Source organism: Heptranchias perlo, chromosome 18 (genome assembly GCF_035084215.1).
Source record: "Heptranchias perlo isolate sHepPer1 chromosome 18, sHepPer1.hap1, whole genome shotgun sequence".
In the NCBI taxonomy this organism is placed as follows: Eukaryota; Metazoa; Chordata; class Chondrichthyes; order Hexanchiformes; family Hexanchidae; genus Heptranchias; species Heptranchias perlo.
In genome coordinates, this window is record NC_090342.1 from 32748031 (window position 1) to 32767940 (window position 19910).

The 19910-nt window shown below is 44.6% G+C and overlaps 1 protein-coding gene across 1 annotated transcript in view; it reads right to left on the reverse strand.

Moving 5' to 3' along the window:
- Nucleotides 1–19910, reverse strand: part of LOC137334736 (synapsin-3-like) — a 202772-nt gene that overhangs the window by 106086 nt on the left and 76776 nt on the right. Inside the window, exon 4 of the mRNA XM_067999649.1 lies at nt 4854–5010. Within this exon, the coding sequence (XP_067855750.1) occupies nt 4854–5010 (157 nt within the window). The remainder of the gene's footprint in view (nt 1–4853; nt 5011–19910) is intronic.

Consider the following 19910-nt stretch of genomic DNA (forward strand, 5'->3'; position numbering starts at 1 on the left):
GAACATGAGCGAGAAAGAACCAGAAAATCAGGCAAAGAGAAACAAAAGAGGACACAGCAGGAAACAGAAAAGAATAGAAAGACACAGAAAGAACCAGAAGAGAAAAAAAGAGAAGCATCAAATGAAGAGAGACTAGTGAGATGCTCCAACTTACTTTAAACAACAACATTTTTTTTATTCGTTCCTGGGATGTGGGCGCCGTTGGCGAGGCCAGCATTTATTGCCCATCCCTAATTGCCCTTCAGAACATGACAGATCCACTGATTTAAAAAATAATCTATGTTCTCAAGATAGTCTCCCCACCTTAAATTCTTTCCTTCCTCACCAAAACCTCAAATCCTTCCTTTACCAACCCACCCATACTTACACTTCTTTCCCCCCCTTTTCTTCCGTCTTTCCATGATCAATGCCACATATACTTAATTATTATAAGTATAAAAACAGTTTGTCCATCACACTTCAGGAGTCATGACTTTTTTGTGCAATTTTCTTTTGTGTCATACTTTCACTTGATTGACTCAAATTTCATATTCATAAAACAGCAACAAATCATAACTCAAGAGTTTGACAATATGCCAACCATTAGGGGTTAAGCAACAACAGAAACTACCAATTAGGAACTTCTAAGTATCTATCAAAAGAACAAATCAACAGCGAGCAATAGAAGTGAACTGCAGCAGATCAAATCATTCAAAACACTTGAAAATCCTCACTAGTTCAGAAACATATGACTGGAAATAAGGTTTGTTTACAGATTCAGGTCTGCCATAGATACCTTCTCCGATTCAGAGGCATCAGTCGTTCCCATAAGTTGTCTGAATGTCTTACGTTTATAGATGTTGACTCACACTGCCCTGTATCTACTTGAACAATAGTGTAATCCAGGGGTGTACAATAGTACCCCTGGATTACACTATTGTTCAGGTAGATACAGTAGTACCCTCCTGTGACCTGAACTGGATAAATGCATCTTTCACACATGTATACATTTAATCTTTTGGAAGTGCAGACCAAGCAAACACTTGGTGAGATGGGGCTTGAAATGAAACACTCAACTGCCTTACTTCACACTAAAGTGGACATTCAGAACAACAATTATGATCAGTCTCTAGGAAGATCTCCGACAAACTTCTTTCTAAATGCTTTCACTGGAGATGTGAATCCCTGCCCCATCTCAACACTCCTTCCTTTGCAACAGCACAAGCTCACCGTGAGCAATGCTGGGGAAATCTGCTAGTTACTGTTAATAACTACAAGTTGCTAAAGGTGAACAAACTTCCAAAAAACAAAATTAGGACAAGACAATCCCAGTTCAACCCATCTTTCTGGCTCTGTCCAAATTCTGGATTATCAATAAGAGACAAGCCAGAGACTTAAAAATACCCTTAACATAACAAACACAATTTGTTTGATGTAACTGGGCGTCAGTATTGTGCTTTCAAGATTCAATGCTATTTTTTAATAACGGGACTACTATTGGCAATGAAAAGATTCAGTAGCATTCCAAAACATTATTGTCTCAATAAGAATATTGACAGCTGAACCTAGGACAAGAAGGGGGAATCGGCTGTGGTCCAAGTGAGTCAGGCTGTGGGATTGTGGCAAGCTTTTTACTGCCTCAGAAATCTATTACCAGTTGTTCAGCAGCTGTTCTTGTGAATGAGAATGGGCATTATAAACAAAAAGTAAAAAAGAATCAATTCACTCCCATCTAGTGCTCTAGATCTTGCATGTCAGTATTGTTATAAATTGGATAGCCAGGTGATGCAGGACAGAATACTACAGCCTGGTCTTCAGTTCTCCCAAGGCTTTACTCACAGAGATCAACACCCCGCACACCCGAGATAAGTTCTCTTATAAATGGATACAAGAGAGTCCCCAATTGATACGCACCACCTGAATACAATTAACACTAATTGATATAAATCACATGGATACAATTAACAGGTATCAGCTCCTGTACATGTACATTACACACTAGGTAAAAGGAAAAAATATGCTACTGTCTGGCAAACATACAAAAAAACATCTTTCTAACATTAATGAATGAGAGAGTGAATCTGTGCGATGCAACTATTTCAAAGATGCTGAATTTAACCCAACCCGCCCGACAGGAACAGGGTGGGTGAGCGGATAAAATTGGGAAAATTGACTTACCATTCCCACCGGATACTCGTCGACCACTATTTTTACTCTAAAGCTAACTGAGGTCCCAAATGCACTCACCAGAAAGAGGCGGGCCTCATGAATAAATTCAAATAAGGGTCAGATGATGTCATTTGAACCTTGATTTTAACCGGGTGCATCCAAAGTCCCGCCAGCGACACACATACATCTCCTAGTCTGCAATGGTGAATCAAGCCAGTCACCAATGCCTTCATGCCAGAGCAAACCAATACCTTCGCGATGGAGGCCAACAGCCAGAATGAGAGCGCGCTGGGATTTTCAGCAGTGGCCGCCTTCCCTCATGTCCAGGGCATAATAGACTGCACTCAGGTGAGCTGACTCCCGTGCTATCCCTGTTATTGCTCACCAGTGCTGGGTGCATCACCACATGTAGACCCCTCTAAATCACACTCTAACCAGCCACGGTGCCAATATCTGTGCTGGTGCTTAGGAGTGATGGAGCGCATGGCGGTGCCTCCTCAGAAGGATTCTCCTCCTCTGAGGTGTCTTCTACTGTTCTACTGAGGGCTGTGGCTGCTGAAAGCGACCGAGAGGTTAGAGAAAAGGGACAAGAGTTAGGATGGCACTGAGAGGCGGGACATTAGCACATGACAGGGATCATAATGCAGTATAGTAGTAGTTAAGCTGCGTAATTGTGCATTTTTCAAAGGTTCATGAAGGGGTGCAAGTAATATTCAGAGACCCTGTTCACAAAAACCCCAGCCTCAAAATGTCCTATTCTGACAGCTCTGGAGGGGCCACTGATTTCCAGCACTTGCTGCTCCGGCTCAGAGAGGTTCATTATGTTGGCTGGTCCTCCCACTGGTCTTACTCTATTCCCTGGTGTTGTGCTCTGTCTTGTCCTGCAGAGAGAGAGAGGGTGAGTGCTAGTGAGTGTCTCGAACAACGGAGTGCAGATATGTGAGGCTTCTGCTTATTGTACAAATGCTGAGAGAGTGATGAAGACAATGGAATCAGAATGGGGAGGTGAATGGAAAGAAGGGGGGTAATTTTAGTCACAAGAACAAGTGGGTTGGGGGCAGGTGGGCTGTAAAAATGGTTTCTTTTTGGAGTGGGACCGCATCCCGGCTCCAACGTGCCCAGGTTTAACCCAGGCGCGCACGTGCGCAACAGAAACTCAGAAGTCCCGTCCCCACTTAAAGCCGGCGGGCAGCCACTTAAAGGGGCAATGTACCTCATTGAGATAGTAAAGGCACTTAATTTTTTGTGTATTAGAAATGTCAAACAAATTTTACCTTACCTGTTCAGGTTTCCCGTCACTTCTGATTCACATCAGGAGAAAGCCAGCGTGATGAGTGCCTTTATTGCACTGCTTGTGGGCCAGGAGGGGCAGGAGAGTTTCATCCAGGCCCAACAAGCTCACCTGGTGTGATCGGACCCCCACGATTGGCCAATCCCCACCACCCACCCCCACCCACCCGACGCTGGACATCCCCCCCGCAGTCTTCTCCAAGGCCCACCCGATGTCGTCCATGTCCCCCCACCTTCAATTTCTTCCACATGCCGCGATCTCCCTCCCGATCTCCCTCCCTCCCTCCCCTCCCTCCCTCCCCTCCCTCCCTCCCCTCCCCTCTCTCTCTCCGATTCACAGCTTCTTTCCCTCCCGACAAGCAGCCAGCCTGTCAATCTGGCTGTCTGGTGCGTGGGAAACCCGGAAGCACAAATACTTACCTTCAATTGAGTTGATGCATTCATTTGGCTTCCGGGTTCCCCACCGAATACCTACAGACGTGCTGGGTTCCCGGCTCCGAGCTAAAATCATGTCCCATGGGGAGTCGGAGTCATGAGAGAGGTTGCTGATTGTGCAAAGGCTAGCAGGTGAGAGGAGAATGGTGTCAGTGGCTGCTGTGAATGGAGCAAGGAACAAATGAGTGTGTGTTTGTAATGAGAATGAGAAGTGATATGGTGTGCCCTTGTGCTGGGTGGTGAAGGGTGTGATGGAAGGGAGGGAATTGTTGATAGTGCTGGGGATGGGGGAAAAGGACCGTCGCAATGTGTTGTTGACAGAGATGGAGAAAAGAAGAGCTGCACTCACCTTTGCTACTCGAGAGGTCATTGAATTGCTTCCTGCACCACATCCAGGTCCTGGGGGTGATGCTCCTGGAGCTGTCTATCTCAGCAATCTCTCTGCGTGCCTGGTGCACTTGGTGTTGTGGGATCCTCCTCCCACTGACTGAAAAGATGACTTTCCTCCTTGCCTTGACCTCTTCCAGCAGGACCTCCAGGGAGGCTTTAGAGAACCCGAGGACCTGTCTGCGACTCATCCTAAAGCTTTTCCTTCCTGTAGCAAAATCAGGCAAAAGGCAATGCAACCTCGCTTTCAGAGGTACAAAGTGGGCGTGTTCTCCCAGTCTGTCAGTGAACGGGCTGGGAAACCCACTCGTGAAATTCTAATAAGGCTCAGAAGTTAAAATACCCTGCGCCTGTTTTCTGGGGCAGCGGGTGAGTTTCGAACTCACCCCGCTAACCACCCGATCCCAAAACCCTCCAGGAATTAAAATCAGGGCCAAAGTTTTAACTAACTTGTGGAGGATGAGCCCGCAGTCCAGAGTCACTGGAGTGGACATACCAAAAAGTGTTCAAGAATGCTGCCGTTAAATGGTCCCCAGTATAGGTACACAAACCACTGCAGTGTCCACACACCAGAGATAAGCGGCCAAACTCACCATCCAGGGCTTGTTGCAGAAGCTGTAGACAGAATGGAGAGAATTGAGTGTAGGCACTCTGCCATACTGCAAGCCGATGATGAGGTTACGGTAGTCCTCGCCTTGGGCCATGTTATACACATGCTGGCGAATGACAACAAAGTCTGGTTTGAATGACCTGCAACAAGATCAGAAAGAAGCTTTGATCAATGAAATTCACAAATAAAAGTTTGTCTCAGAAATAAAACACAATTTTTGTTTTTGACAGGAAGAAAGTTACACAATTGTGACAGAATAATGCTCAGAATGTTTTGCAGAAAGAAGTCATGTCTCCCCAAAAGCTTTAGGGGAGCAGATAACTGAGGGGACTGACAGGAGGGCAACAATATTAGGGGTCAGGCAATGTCATAAACCACAAGCACAAAATCAGGTTATACTAATCACAAAACTGGATTATAGTCATCAACTTCCTCCTGATCATTGATCGTTATATACTATAAAGGATTAAAGAGCGAGCGTTTTTTGCTAAGGTTCTGCCCAAGATGATTGCTAGTTAAAATTGAAGCACATGGAATTGGAGACATTCTCGTGGCATGAATAAGAAACAGGTTGGGAGGGAGGAGGCAGAGATTTGGTAGTAAAGGGACATTTTTGGAGTGACAAGCAGTGACAATTGTTGTCTCTCAGGGATTGGTGCTGGAGTGACATGGCTTGGATTTGGGAATGGAAGGGGGCATATCCAAGGCCACAGATGTAGAATTAATTGAAGTGTTTAAAAGTCACACAGTTATTTGGCAAGTAAGGGCATTCCTCTGAAGTAAGGGTATTAAAAGGAAATGGAGAAAAGGCAGCCAATTGCAATTAAAAAGATACAGCTGCCATGTCTAACAAAAACAGCAAAGCAGGCTCGATCAGCTGAATGGTCTTCTCCTGTTCCTGTATTTTGCTGAATATTCCATAGTATGTTTCTAATACTCTGGGCTTTCATTGTTACTGTTTCATGCTTTAGAATTGCTGGTTACAATGCTATCAGCACTCAGTCTTAAATGCAAAACTAAGTGCGAAATTCTTAAAATGCACTCAGGAGAATTTTTTTTAGCCAGTACATTTTTAGCAAGCCCAACGAGAGAAGGGGCAGCTCAGGATTTAGCTTTTAGGAAATGAAGCTGGGCAGGTGGAAGGAGTATCAGTGGGAGACCATTTTGGTGCTAATGATCATAATTCAGTTAGATTTAGCATTATTATGGAAAAGGACAAAGATAGAACAGGAGTAAAAGTTCTCAACTGGGGAAAGGCAAATTTTACTAAGCTGAGAAGTGATTTAGCAAAAGTGGACTGGAAACAGCTACTTGAAAGTAAAGCAGTGTCAGAGCAGTGGGAGGTATTCAAGGGGGAGGTAGTGAGGTTTCAGAGCAAATATGTTCCCACAAAGAAAAAGGGCGGGGACTGCCAAATCTAGAGCCCCCTGCATGTCAATGAGCACACAGGGTAGGATAAGGCAAAAAAAGGAAGCTTGTGTCAGATACCGAACGCTCAATACTGCAGAATACCTAGAGGAGTATAGAAAGTGCAGGGATGAAACTAAAAAGGAAATTAGGAAAGCAAAGAGAGAGCATGAAAAAATATTAGCAAATAAAATCAAGGAAAACCCAAGATTTTTATAAATACATAAAGAGCAAAAGGATAACTAAGGAAAGAGTAGGGCCTACTAGAGACCAAAAAGGTAACTTCGGTGTGAGGCCTACAAGGCTACGGAGGAAGTGCTGGAAAGTGAAATTAAGCATGATAGCTCTTTTCTGGCTGGCACAGACACAATGGGCCGAATGGCCTCCAGCTGTGCCGTAATTATCTATGTTTCTATGACTCAAAGTGTTTCCCAGTGAAGCATCCAAGTGAGAGGCTCAAGGCAGCATTGAAGTGGAATCGGAAATGAGTTCTTCAGTCCTACCACAAGAATCTTGCTTGGGGGCTGGCTGCACTGGGAACTCCCTTTAAAAATTATAAATGTTACCAGAGCTGTGGTTACAGGCGGTCTAGGCAGTGATATTTTGTATAGACTTTGGTACAACATCATGTCATTCCACTCCAGTGAAGTCATGAAGAGACACAGTGGGCTAAGAACAATACGCTCCATTTACAATATCACTGGAGTGGAACCACACAACAGTGAAATCCTCTCTTTCAAATAACAATATTGTACACAAAATTCCTGGGCTTGGGAGGGTGGAACCAGGAAATAAGTCAGATGGGGCACATAATTTGGAACAGAACTCAGTTCTGTAAGGTCTCCTGTATGCCCCCCACCTCCTTCCATCCTCACATCAGCGAAAGAGGCAGGACCAGTGGGATGATGTCCCCCACCAGATATCACAGCAGTTTTGCCTTTACTGCATCCAACTTAAAGTACACCTGCGAGAAGATGGAGTTGGGGGCCTAATGCTGGTTTCCTAACGGCAGCCAATCACAGCGCAATCGATTGCTGTTAGGAAAACAGCTCCACTGAAACTGCCAGCATTTTTTTTTAAATTAACTCTTCGGCCAAAACAACCAGCCCTCCCACCAATGCAGTGGCAAGACTCCTGACCTCCCCGTGTGGTAGATGGCGAGGGAGTGCTATGAATGATGTGGGCCCCATTTATGTAAATGGCCCCATCCCTGGGTTTTGGGATAGGGTCAACCAGAAGCCAGACTGACAGCTGGAAGTCCAGCCCCATCGTGGTTCTAGTGGTGGGCTGGGACTCCATGACTTTCAGAACCATTATTTCTACGATTCTAGCTATCTCCCCTCATTCCCTCTGAGTTCATCTTGTAAATGAGACCCACCTCCTGCTTTCTTGACCCTATTCCCACTAAACTGCTAATCATCTAACTTCCCTTCCTGACCCCCATGCTAGCTAATATAGTAAACGGTTCACTCTCCCTCAAATCTGCCATCGTCACTCCTCTCCTCAAAACCCACCCGTGATCCCTCTGTCCTTGCAAACTATCATCCCATTTCTAACCTCCCTTTTATCTCCAAAGTCCTTGAATGTGTTGTCGCCTCACAAATCCATGCCCATCTTTCCCACAATTCCATGTTTGAATCTCTCTAATCAGGTCTCTGCCCCTACCACAGTCATAATTAACATCCTTTATGACTGTCACCCGGTGTCCGAGGACTATCCCACCTCGTCACTTCTTGACGACTCTGCAGCTTTTGACACACCATCATCCTCCAACATCTCTCCTCCATTGTTCAGCTGAGTGGGACTGCCCTCCCTTGATTCCACTCTTACCCATCCAATCGTAGCCAGTGCATCTCCAGCAATGGCTTCTCTTCTTACCCCCGCACCATTATCTCTGGAGTCCCTCAAGGATCTATCCTTGGCCCCTTCCTCTCCCTTGCCCCACAGCAACATCATCCAAAGAGATATCGTCAGATTCCACTTATTTGCTGAAGACACCCAGCTCTACCTCTCCACCATCTCTCTCAACCCCTCCATTGCCTTTGTGTTGTTAGCCTGCTTGTCCAACATCCAGTCCTGGATGAGCCGCAATTTCCTTGTCTTCGGTTCCTGCCGCAAAGTCTACACCCACTGCTACAATTCCATCCCCCTCCCCGACCACTGCCTCATGTTGAAGTCAACTGCTCGCAAACTCAGCACCTTTTTGACCCTGAGGTGAGCTTCTGACCACATATCCTCTCCATCACAAAAACCGCTTACTTCCACTTCTGAAACATCACCGTCTCTCCCCCATCTCAAGACCAGTGCCCAGCTGGTACTGAAACCCTCATCCATGCCTTTGTCACCTCCAGGCTTGACTATTCCAATGCTCTCCTGCCATTTTCCACCCTCATAAACTTCAGCTCATCCAAAATTCTGCTGCCCATATCCTAACTTGCACCAAGTCCCAGTCATCCATCACCCCTGTGCTCGCTGACCTATACTGGCTCCCAGTCCCCCAACGCCTCCAATTTAAAATTGTCATCCTTGTGTTCAAATGCTTTTATAGCTTCGCCCCTTCCGATCTCTATATCCTCCTCCAGCCCTAAAACCATCTGAGAACTCTGCGTTCCTCCAAATCTGACCTCTTACGCATCCCCCACTCCCTTCACCCCACCATTTGCAGTCATACATTCAGCCGTCAGGGTATGAAACTCTGGAATTCCCTCCCTAAACCTCTCCACCCCCTTCTCTCTCCTCCTTTTAGATTGATCAAAGAAACTATTATAGCACTGCAAAGGGATGATGTAGTTGAAGGGTCAAAGATCTTATATGGTCCATATCGATACCAACGACATAGGTAGAAAGAGGGATGAGGTCCTGAAGGCAGATTTTAAGGAGTTAGGAAAGAGATTAACAAGCAGGACCTCAAAGGTAGTAATCTCCGGATTACTCCCGGTGCAAGTATAGAAATAGAAGGATAGAGCAGATGAATGCGTGGCTGGAGAGATGGTGCAGGAGGGAGGGCTTTAGGTTCCTGGAGCATTAGGACCAGTTCTGGGGGAGGTGGGACCTGCACAGGCCAGACGGGTTGCACCTCGACATAGCTGGGATCAATGTCCTCACGGGGAGGTTCGCTAATGCTGCAGGGGCTGGCGGGGGGGGGTTAAACTGATTTGGCAGGGGGATGGGCACCAAGATGTAGCATTGGAAAGGAGAAACAAGGTGCACAAAGGATTGGGAGAGAAAGATAGCACTACAGCAAGAAATAGTACAGTATTAGGTGTGATCAGACTAAGCGAGAGTACAAGAAAGCCTAAGATTGGTTTACAGTGCATGCGTGTAAACACACAAAGCGTGGTAAACAAGGTTGGTGAGCTGCAGGCGCAAATAGCCACATGGGAATATGATGTGGCGATAATGGAGATCTGCTCAAAAAAGGGTAGGATTGGGTGCTAAATATTCCTAGATACAAGTTGTTCAGGAAAGATAGAGAAGGAAAGAAAGGAGGGGGGTAGCAGTATTGATTAAGGAGAATATTGCAGTGCTGGAGAGAGAGGATGTCCTGGAGGGGTCAAGGTCAGAATCTATTTGGTTAGAGTTAAGAAATAAAAGAGGTGCCATTACACTACTGGGAGTATTCTATAGGCCACCAACTAGTGGGAAGGATGTAGAGGAGCAAATTTGCAGGGAAATTACAGCGAGGTGCAAAAGCTATAGAGTTGTGATAATGGGGGACTTCAACTATCCTAATATAGACTGGGATAGTAATAATATGAGGGGCAAAAGAGGGGAGGAATTTTTGGAATGTGTTCAGGAGAACTTTCTTGACCAGTATGTTTCCAGCCCAACGAGGAAGAAGGCATTGCTGGATTTGGTTCTGGGGAATGCGGCAGACCAAGTGGAGCAAGTGTCAGTGGGGGAACATTTAGGGAACAGTGATCATAGTATTATAAGGTTTAGAATAGCTATGGAAAAGGACATGGACCACTTTAAAGTAAAAATACTCAATTGGAGGAGGGCCAATTTCAGTGGGATGAGAACTGATCTGGCCTGGGTAAATTGGATTCAAAGATTGGCAGGCAAAACTGTAATCGAACAGTGGATGGCCTTTAAGGAGGAAATGGTTCGGGTACAGTCTAGGTACATTCCCACAAGAGAGAAAGATTAAGGCAACTAAAGCCAGAGCTCTTTGGATGCCAAAAGAGATAGAGAATAAGATGAAGCAGAATAAAGGGGCGTATGACAGATGTCAGGTTGATAACACAAGTGAGATCCAGGCTGAATATAGAAAGTTCAGAGGGGAAGTGAAAAAGGAAATAAGAGGGGCAAAGAGAGAGTCTGAGAATAGACTGGCGACCAACATAAAAGGGAATCCAAAAGTCTTCTATATGCATGTAAACAGTAAACGGGTATTAAGAGGAAGGTGGGGCCGATTAGGGACCAAAAAGGAGAGTTACTCATGGAGGCAGAGGGCATGGCCGAGGTACTAAATGAGTACTTTGCATCTGTCTTTACCAAGGAAGAAGATGCTGCCAGAGTCTCAGTAAAGGAAGATGTAGTTGAGATACTGGATGGGCTAAAAATTGATAAAAAAGGAGGTACCAGAAAAGCTAGCTGAACTAAAAGTAGATAAGTCACCCGATCCGAATGGGATGCATCCTAGATTGTTGAGGGAAGTAAGGGTGGAAATTGCGGACCCACTGGCCATAACCTTCCAAACATCCTTTGATATGGGGGTGGTGCCAGAGGATTGGAGAACCGCAAATGTTACACCCTTGTTCAAAAAAGGGTGTAAGGATAAACCCATCAACTATAGGCCAGTCAGTTTAACCTTGATGGTGGGGAAACTTTTAGAAATGATAATCCAGGACAGAATTAGCAGTCACTTGGACAAGTGTGGATTGATTAGGGAAAGCCAGCACAGATTAGTTAAAGGCAAATCATATTTAACTAACTTGATAGAGTTTTTTGATGAGGTAACAGAGGGCAATGCAGTTGATGTGGTGTATGTGGACTTTGAAAAGGCGGTTGATAAAGTGCCGCATAATAGGCTTGTCATCAAGATTGAAGTCCATGGAATAAAAGGGGCAGTGGCAGCATGGATACAGAATTGGCGAAGTAACAGGAAGCAGAGAGTAGTGGTGAATGGTTGTTTATCGGACTGGAGGGAGGTGTACAGTGGTGTTCCCCAGGGGTCGGTGCTGGGACCACTACTTTTCTTGAGACATATTAATGACTTGGACTTGGGAGTACAGGGCACAATTTCCAAATTTGCGGATGACACAAAACTTGGAAGTGTAGTAAACAGTGAGGAGGATAGTGATAGACTTCAAGAGGATAGAGACAGGCTGGTGGCATGGGCGGACACGTGGCAGATGAAATTTAGCGCAGAAAAATGCGAGATGATACATTTCTGTAGGAAGAATGAGGAGAGGCAATATAACCTAAAGGGCACAATTCTAAAAGGGGTGCAGCAACAGAGAGATCTGGGGGTATATGTGCACAAATTGTTGAAGGTGGCAGGGCAGGTTGAGAAAGCGATTAAAAAAGCAGACGGGATCCTGGGCTTTATAAATAGAGGCATAGAGTACAAAAGCAAGGAAGTCATGATGAACCTTTATAAAAACACTGGTTCGGCCACAACTGGAGTATTATGACCAGTTCTGGGCACCCACTTAGGAAAGATGTGAAGGCCTTAGAGAGGTTGCAGAAGAGATTTACTAGAATGATTCCAGAGATGAGGGACTTTAGTTACGTGGGTAGACTGGAGAAGCTGGGGTTGTTCTCCTTGGAACAGAGACGGTTGCAAGGAGATTTTCTAGAGGTATTCAATATCATAAAGGGTCTAGACAGAGTAGATAGAGAGAAACTCTTCCCATTGGTGGAAGGGTTAAGAACCAGAGGACATAGATTTAAGGTGATTGGCAAAAGAACCAAAGGTGACATGAGGAAAAACATTTTTTTACACAGCAAGTGGTTAGGATCGGGAATGCACTGAGGGGGTGGTGGAAGCAGATTCAATCATGGCCTTCAAAAGGGAACTGGATAAGTACTCGAAAGGAAAAAATATGCAGGGCTACAGTGATAGGGCGGGGGAGTCGGACCTGCTGAATTGCTCTTGCATTGAGCCAGCACAGACCCGATGGGCCAAATGGCCTCCTTCCGTGCTGTAACCTTTCTATCATTCTCTATGATTCTAAGACAGAATCTATTTGGTTAGAATTAAGGATTAGCAGAGGAGCTGTTACGCTACTGGGTGTATACTATAGGCGACCAAATAGTGGGAAGGGGATAGTGGAGCAAATTTGCAGGCAAATTACATGAAGGATACAAGATCTATAGAGTAGTGTTAATGGGGGACTTCAATTATCCCAATATAGACTGGAATAGTAACAGTATAAAGGGGAAAGAGGGAGAGGAATTCCTGAAATGTGTTCAAGAGACCTTTCTGGAACAGTGTGTTTCCAGCCCAACGAAGCAGGTAACAGTGCTGGATCTAGTTCTGGGGAATGAAGTGGGGCAGGTGGAGTGTGTTTCATTGGTGGAGCATTTGGGGAACAGTGATCATAATATCATTAGGTTTAGAATAGTTATGGAAAAGGTCAAGGAACAATCAAATGTGAAAATGCTTAACTGGGGGAGGGCAAATTTCAGTGAGTTAAAAAGGGATCTTCCCCAGGTGGATTGGAATCAAAAATTGGTAGGCAAAACAATGAGAGGCCTTCAAGGGGGAGTTGGTTCAGGTACAGAGTAGACACATTCCCACGAGGGGGGAAGGAAGGGCATCCAAAGCTAAAGCTCTTTGAATGACTAAAGATATACAGAGTAAAACGAAGCAGAAAAAGGAGGCTTATGTCGAATGTAGGGTTCATAATACGGTAGAAAATCAGGCTGAATACAGAAAGTACAGAGGAGATCTCAAAAAGGGAATAAGAGGGGCAAAGAGAGAGTATGAGAATAGATTAACATCTAACATAAAAGGGAACCCAAAAGTCTTTTATTAAAGGGTAGTCGAAGGAAGGGTAGGACCGATTAGGGACAAAAAAGGAGATCTTATTGTGGAGGCAGAGGGCATGGCAGAGGTACTAAATGAATACTTCGCATCCGTCTTCACTAGAGAAGAGGATGCTGCCAATGTAGCAGTAAAGGAGGAGGTAGTAGCGACATTGGATAGGATAAAAATAGATAAAGAGGAGGTACTTAAAAGATTAGCAGTACTCAAAGTAGAAAAGTCACCTGGTCCAGATGGGATGCATCCTAGGTTACTGAGGGAAGTAAGGGTGGAAATTGCAGAGGCTCTGGCCACAATCTTCCAATCCTCATTAGATATGGGGATGGTGCCGGAGGACTGGAGGATTGCAAATGTTACACCCCTGTTCAAAAAAGGGGAGAGGGATAAACTCTGCAATTACAGCCCAGTCAGTGGTGGGAAACTTTTAGAGACAATAATACAGGACAAAATTAATTGGCACTTGGAGAAGTATGGGCTAATAAATGAAAGTCAGCACGGATTTGTTAAAGGAAAATTGTGTTTGACTAACTTGATTGTGTTCTTTGATGAAGTAACGGAGAGGTTTGATAAGGGTAGTGCGGTTGATGTTGTGTATATGGACTTTCAAAAGGCATTTGATAAAGTATCATATAATAGTCTTGTTAGCAAAATTAAAGCACATGGGATTAAAGGGTCATTGGCAAGGTAGATATAAAATTGGCTAGGGGGCAGAAAGCAGAGAATTGTGGTGAACGGTTGTTTTTCAGACTGGAGGGAAGTATACAGTAGTGTTCCCCAGGGGTCAGTATTAGGACCACTGCTCTTTTTGATATATATTAATGGCCTGGACTTGGCTGGAGAGGGTATAATTTCAAAGTTTGCAGATGACACGAAACTCGGAAATGTCGTGAACAATGTGGAGGATAGTAACACACTTCAGGGGGACACAGACAGACTAGTGAAATGGGCAGACACATGGCAGATGAAATTTAATGCAGAGAAGTGTGAAGCAATGCATTTTGGTAGGAAGAATGAGGAGAGGCAATATAAACTAAATGGTATAATTTTAAAGGGGGTGCAGAAACAGAGAGACCTGGGGGTGCACATACAAAAATCTTTGAAGGTGGCAGGGCAAGTTAAGAAGGTTGTTAAAAAAGCATATGGAATCTTGGCCTTTATAAATAGAGGCATAGAGTGCAAAAGCAAGGAAGTTATGCTAAGCCTTTATAAAACACTGGTTAGGGCTCAACTAGAGTATAGTGTTCAGTTTTGAGCACCACACTTTAGGAAGGATGTTAAGGCCTTAGTGAGGGTTCAGAAGAGATTTACTAGAATCATACCAGGGATGAGGGACTTCAGTTATATGGAGAGATTGGAGAAGCTGGGGTTGTTCTCCTTAGAACAGAGAAGGTTAAGGGGAGATTTGACAGAGGTGTTCAAGATCTTGAACGGTTTTGATAGAGTAAATAAGGAGAAACTGTTTCCAGTGGCGGAAGGGTCGGTAACCAGAGGACACAGATTTAAGATGATTGGCAAAAGAGCCGGAGGCGACCTGAGGATACATTTTTTTATGCAGCGAACTGTAATGATCTGGAATGCACTGCCTGAAAGGGTGGTGGAAGCAGAATCAATAGTAACTTTCAAAAGGGAATTAGATAAATACTTGAAAGGAAAAAAATTACAGGACTATGGAGAAAGAGCTGGGGAATGGGGCTAATTGGATAGCTCTTTCAAAGGGCCGGCACAGGCACGGTGGGCTGAATGGCCACCTCCTGCATTGTACCCACTATGATACTATGAAGACCCTCCTTAAAACCAAAGTTTTAGTCACCCCTCATAATGTCACCCTCTTTGGCTCAGGGTCAATTTATGTTTCTGTGAAGCACCATGGGACTTTTTCCTATGTTGAAGGTGCTATTTATAAATGCAAGTTGTTGTATGTTCTTTCTTGTTTTTAAATTCAGCATTATGTCTTTGAATATTACTCCAGAAGCTTCTCTCATGCTCAGTGTTGAAGACCACTCCATAAGCAACCCTCACTCTCTATAAGCCAGACCATGACTTAACATGTACATGTCTGGTATTGCAGCATTACCCAGTGGTTCAACAGAAATCCTTGTATTGTAACTTGGACAGCCTTGTGATCTGTTAGGCTTCAGAAAGTGGTAGAAGAAATACTCTACCAGCCCATGCTTTGGGATATAAACTAAGGAACAAGTTTCTTGAAAGGGACAGATAAGCAGAAGCAGGTTACAGTGGTTTACAGAACTTTGCTTACACCATCTCAATACCACAATAACAAATGACAGGACTCTTCACTAAGTCTTTCAGGAATACTAAACCTGGATCAGTGTCCGTAACATAACTTAGATATGGGGTGAATCAGACTCACAGAGTATTTAGTCCCTTTCTTAATGCCTGAGAAGAACTGATAGACTGGACCAAGAGATATAGTGGCCAATTTTTCCTGTCAATAGCACCCAAGGAATGTTTATTTTCCAGATACTCTGATTCTGCTACAGGATTTCCAGGGCTTCCCATAGGGGTGGACCTGGGCCTGCAGAAACCTGTAGAAACAAAATGGAATGATGTGGAGATGCCGGTGATGGACTGGGGTGGACAAATGTAAGGAATTTTACAACACCAGGTTATAGTCCAATGCGATTTGAGAACCTCTCATTCACTCACTCACCTGACGAAGGAGATAATCTCCGAAAGCTTGCGATTTTAAAACAAAATGGAAGAGAGAGCTCTCAAACCCTCACTTTCCTCTTCCTGCAGCCAAAGAGTGCAGGGGCACCTGTAGAGGTTTGTGGTGGGCCTAGCACTGGGGACCCAGGCAGCAAGGCAAGGGAGGCCATAAACGGAAGTGCTCTCTTTCTCTTGCAGCCTCCTAATTGTTGGTTCAGGCCTGGAGGGCTTCTGGATGTTGTTCTCCAACACCAGCCAGAGGCTCTGAAGATGATGACTGGTTCCTCAGCTGCAGGCCTCTCAGCACATCCGTTGCTGCCCCAGTTTCCTAGCACAAGGCCCTGCCAGCGCATGGGCCTGTACTGGCTCACGATCCAGCCCACCAAATTTGGGGCTGTGAGGCCAGGACAGACAGAGTGAATTTCAGCTGCTCTCCTCCTCCCTAACACCTGGACAAAGAGAGACCAGGAAAATTAGCCCCGTACTTTCCACCCCATTTGAAGTTCATCCAAAAATAAAGGAAATCAAATGGATATCTCACAGTTGTCAAACACCCACGGGTTTTAAAACACTGGGAATGTTTGCTGGTTCGGGGTATATCTCTGGTCCCCTCTGAAGTTAAAGCATGGAATATAGCAAAACAACTTTATCAACCTAACACAAGGTTTCCTGTGCTTCTTTCAGGTGTGACACAACCACAAGTTTGAATAAATTACCAAGCACTTTAATTTGATAGATTTCAGGACAAAACCAGCCGTCTGTGGCAAATAGTTTCCACCTGCTTTGAAATCAAAATGTATTTGCATATGAATAATCCCTTTTGCATTCCAGAAGTAATGTGTATTTTCTGCAACCTGGGAAAATCAAGCTAGCTGGAACCAAAATTAAAGCTACCAATCACATCTCAAAAGTATTAGAATCTAGATTTTCCAATTGCCGTTATTTAATGCTTGCAGTGGCCGATTACCACTGGTGTTAAAATAATCCTAATCGAAAATTCCAGGCTTAAAAATATATGCTGAGAGAATGTTGAGGAAAAATATATACTGTCGGAGGTGTCATTTTTCAGGTGAGACGTTAAACCAAGGTCCCGTCTGACCTCTCATGTGGATGTAAAAGGTCCCATGGCACTATTTGAAGCACTGCCATGGTGCCCAGCAGAGCAAAATCATTTTTTTTCCCACACCATTCACCTGTGGAAGGAGGAAGCCTCCGAAAGCTTGTGAAATTTAAAATAAATTTGTTCGACTATAACTTGGTGTTGTAAAATTGTTTACAATTGTCAACCCCAGTCCATCACCGGCATCTCCACATCATATTTGAAGAAGAGCAGGGGAGTTCTCCCGATGTACTGGCCTCAATCACTAAATCAGATTTTCTAGTCATTATCTCTTTGCTGTTTTTGGGACTTCCTGAGAGCAAATGGTGTTTCCCTACATTATAACAAAGACTACACTTCAAAATGTACTTCATTGACTGTAAAGCGTGTTGGGGCGTCCTGTGGTCGTGAATGGCGCTATATAAAGTTAAGTTCTTTAGTGAGGAGATCTGAATAAGAGTGCGCTTCATAAAAGAGGGATAAGGGAGTTCTGCCACCTACTACATGAGGACCTGAAGCCAAGATCATCTGCCGGCACTGGTCTCTCAGTGGCTATGACCGATCACTGCACTCAGTTTTTATGTAAGGAGTCGCACAACACCAGGTTATAGTCCAACAGCTGGTGTTGTGCGACTCCTTACATTTGTCCACCCCAGTCCATCACCGGCATCTCCACATCTCAGTTTTTATGACACAGAATCACCTCTGGCAGCCATGGGGAATCTCTGCAGTATCAGACAGGGCGCAGTACAGGGGTGCATTTCTCTGGAGAATAGCACACTTTATTGGAAAGCTGGACAATTCATCACCTTTGGGATCGCAGCAAGGCAGCAGCGAGATAGGGCTATCCAGTTTCATGGCGTTACTGGCTTTACTATGGTGCACAATCCAATAATGGCGCCCGTGTTGCTTTGCAAGATCCTACAGAAAACCTTCCCACCTTCCTCAACAGGAAGGGCTTCCTCTCCCTGAAAGTACAAGATGTGTGTGATATCAGGCAAAGGGAACTGAGCACTGCCATGGTGCCCAGCAGAGCAAAATCAGGACCTATGTTACTTTGCTTAGTTTTAGCTCTCAGCTCGTCTCCACCCCTGCCCACAGATTCTATTTACTGAATAATTGCAACACTTCAGGAGCACAGACCTTGGTGCTGTGGAGGACGAACAGCTGCCACACATCATATTTTGTAGCAATTACACTGCACACAAATGCCACGATGGAATTTTTGCCATTTGATGATTTTGACACAGTTTCAATTCCAAAGTTTTGTCACCATTTACCAGAACAGGAAGGTTTGCCGAGCTCTTCATGAAAATGATGCCCACCAACTCTTCAATTGAATCATCCGTAATACCGTTTATACAGCCACCCTCTGTTATTTCTCTAATCTACACACTACAACAATTAAAATTAATAAAGCAGAAACCATTTACATTTTGGAGCAGCTTCCATTACCATGGTTCAGATTTTCCAGGGGAATTGCGCCATCGTATTGGTACATCTACGGTGTAGGGACCCTTGAGCAGTGCTAAAGAAAGAGGGCATTATGGAGGAAGTGATATACCATTAATTATGCCACTCTATACTTTCCTGCAGCTTTTGCACCACTCCAACATTACCCTTGCTGAAGGTAATTATCATAGCTCTGCCTCCATTAAAATCAAGGGTGATAGCGATTTTTCTGCATTTATACCAGTTTTCATGCCACTGCAATGTAGATTGAAAAATAATGGTGCTGGTGGCCTGGCAACAGCGTGCTTGACTTTAAATGCATGCACTGATTACTAATGTACTAATGTGTTTGCTGATTGGGACTTGTTCAAAAACAGGTACTTAAACCATTTCACTGTCATGTCAATAAATCAATTCTTTTCTTTTAAGTATTTGTTTTAACTATGTTTCCTTTTAACATAGAATCATAGAATTGTTACAGCACAGAAGGAAGCCATTCAGCCCATTGAGCCTGTGCCAGGCATTTTTAAGCATTTATTGTTGCTAATTTGCTACTTCACAAGTTTGTTTAGCTAAAAGGTCCCTCAAGGGTAAATAGAAGTCTTCACACTCCACACACCTGCTTCCCATTTAATACCTCGTTATTCGGATTCCATTTGCTTCTTCTCCCTCTCAGCATTTTCACAACAAGCAGAAGCCCCACACATCTGCACTCCATTGTACGAGACACTCACTAACACTCGCCCTCTCTCTCCGCAGGACAAGACAGAGCACAACACCGGGGGAGGAGGACCAGCCAACCAGCCAACATAAGAAGAGCCTCTTCGAGCTGGAGTAGCAAGTGCTGGAAATCAGTGGCCGTTCCAGAGCTGTCAGAATAAGACATTTCAAAGCCACAGACTTATCTGAACAGGGTCCCTAACTATTAACTACACCTGACATGAATCTCTGAAAAACGGACAATTACACAGCTCGACTACATGAACTATGTGTGCATCCAGGCTACTGCTAAATTGATCGGGCCCATTTTTTTGGCATCCTGGGTAGCTTCCTAAAACAGGCATTAGGGTCTAGCATATGTTAATTAGGGGCCTAATATCATTTGAGGGGCCCCTCTGTAAAATTTGTTTATGGTGAACGGAGCGGGTGCCAGGCCTGCTGATCGAATAACATCCATCCCCACGTTAACACAGAGACTGCAGTAATAAAGGGGGAGGGAAGAGCACACTGCAAACACACTGCCCCCATTCCCCAGCCAAATCCGTTCAAACAAACTGCCCAATCCCCTGAAAATCTGTGATAGTGTGTTTGTACAGAGATGGATGTTGATTGTGATAGTGTGCCTGTACAGAGATGGATGTTGATTGTGATAGTGTGCTTGTACAGAGATGGATGTTGATTGTGGTAGTGTGCCTGCA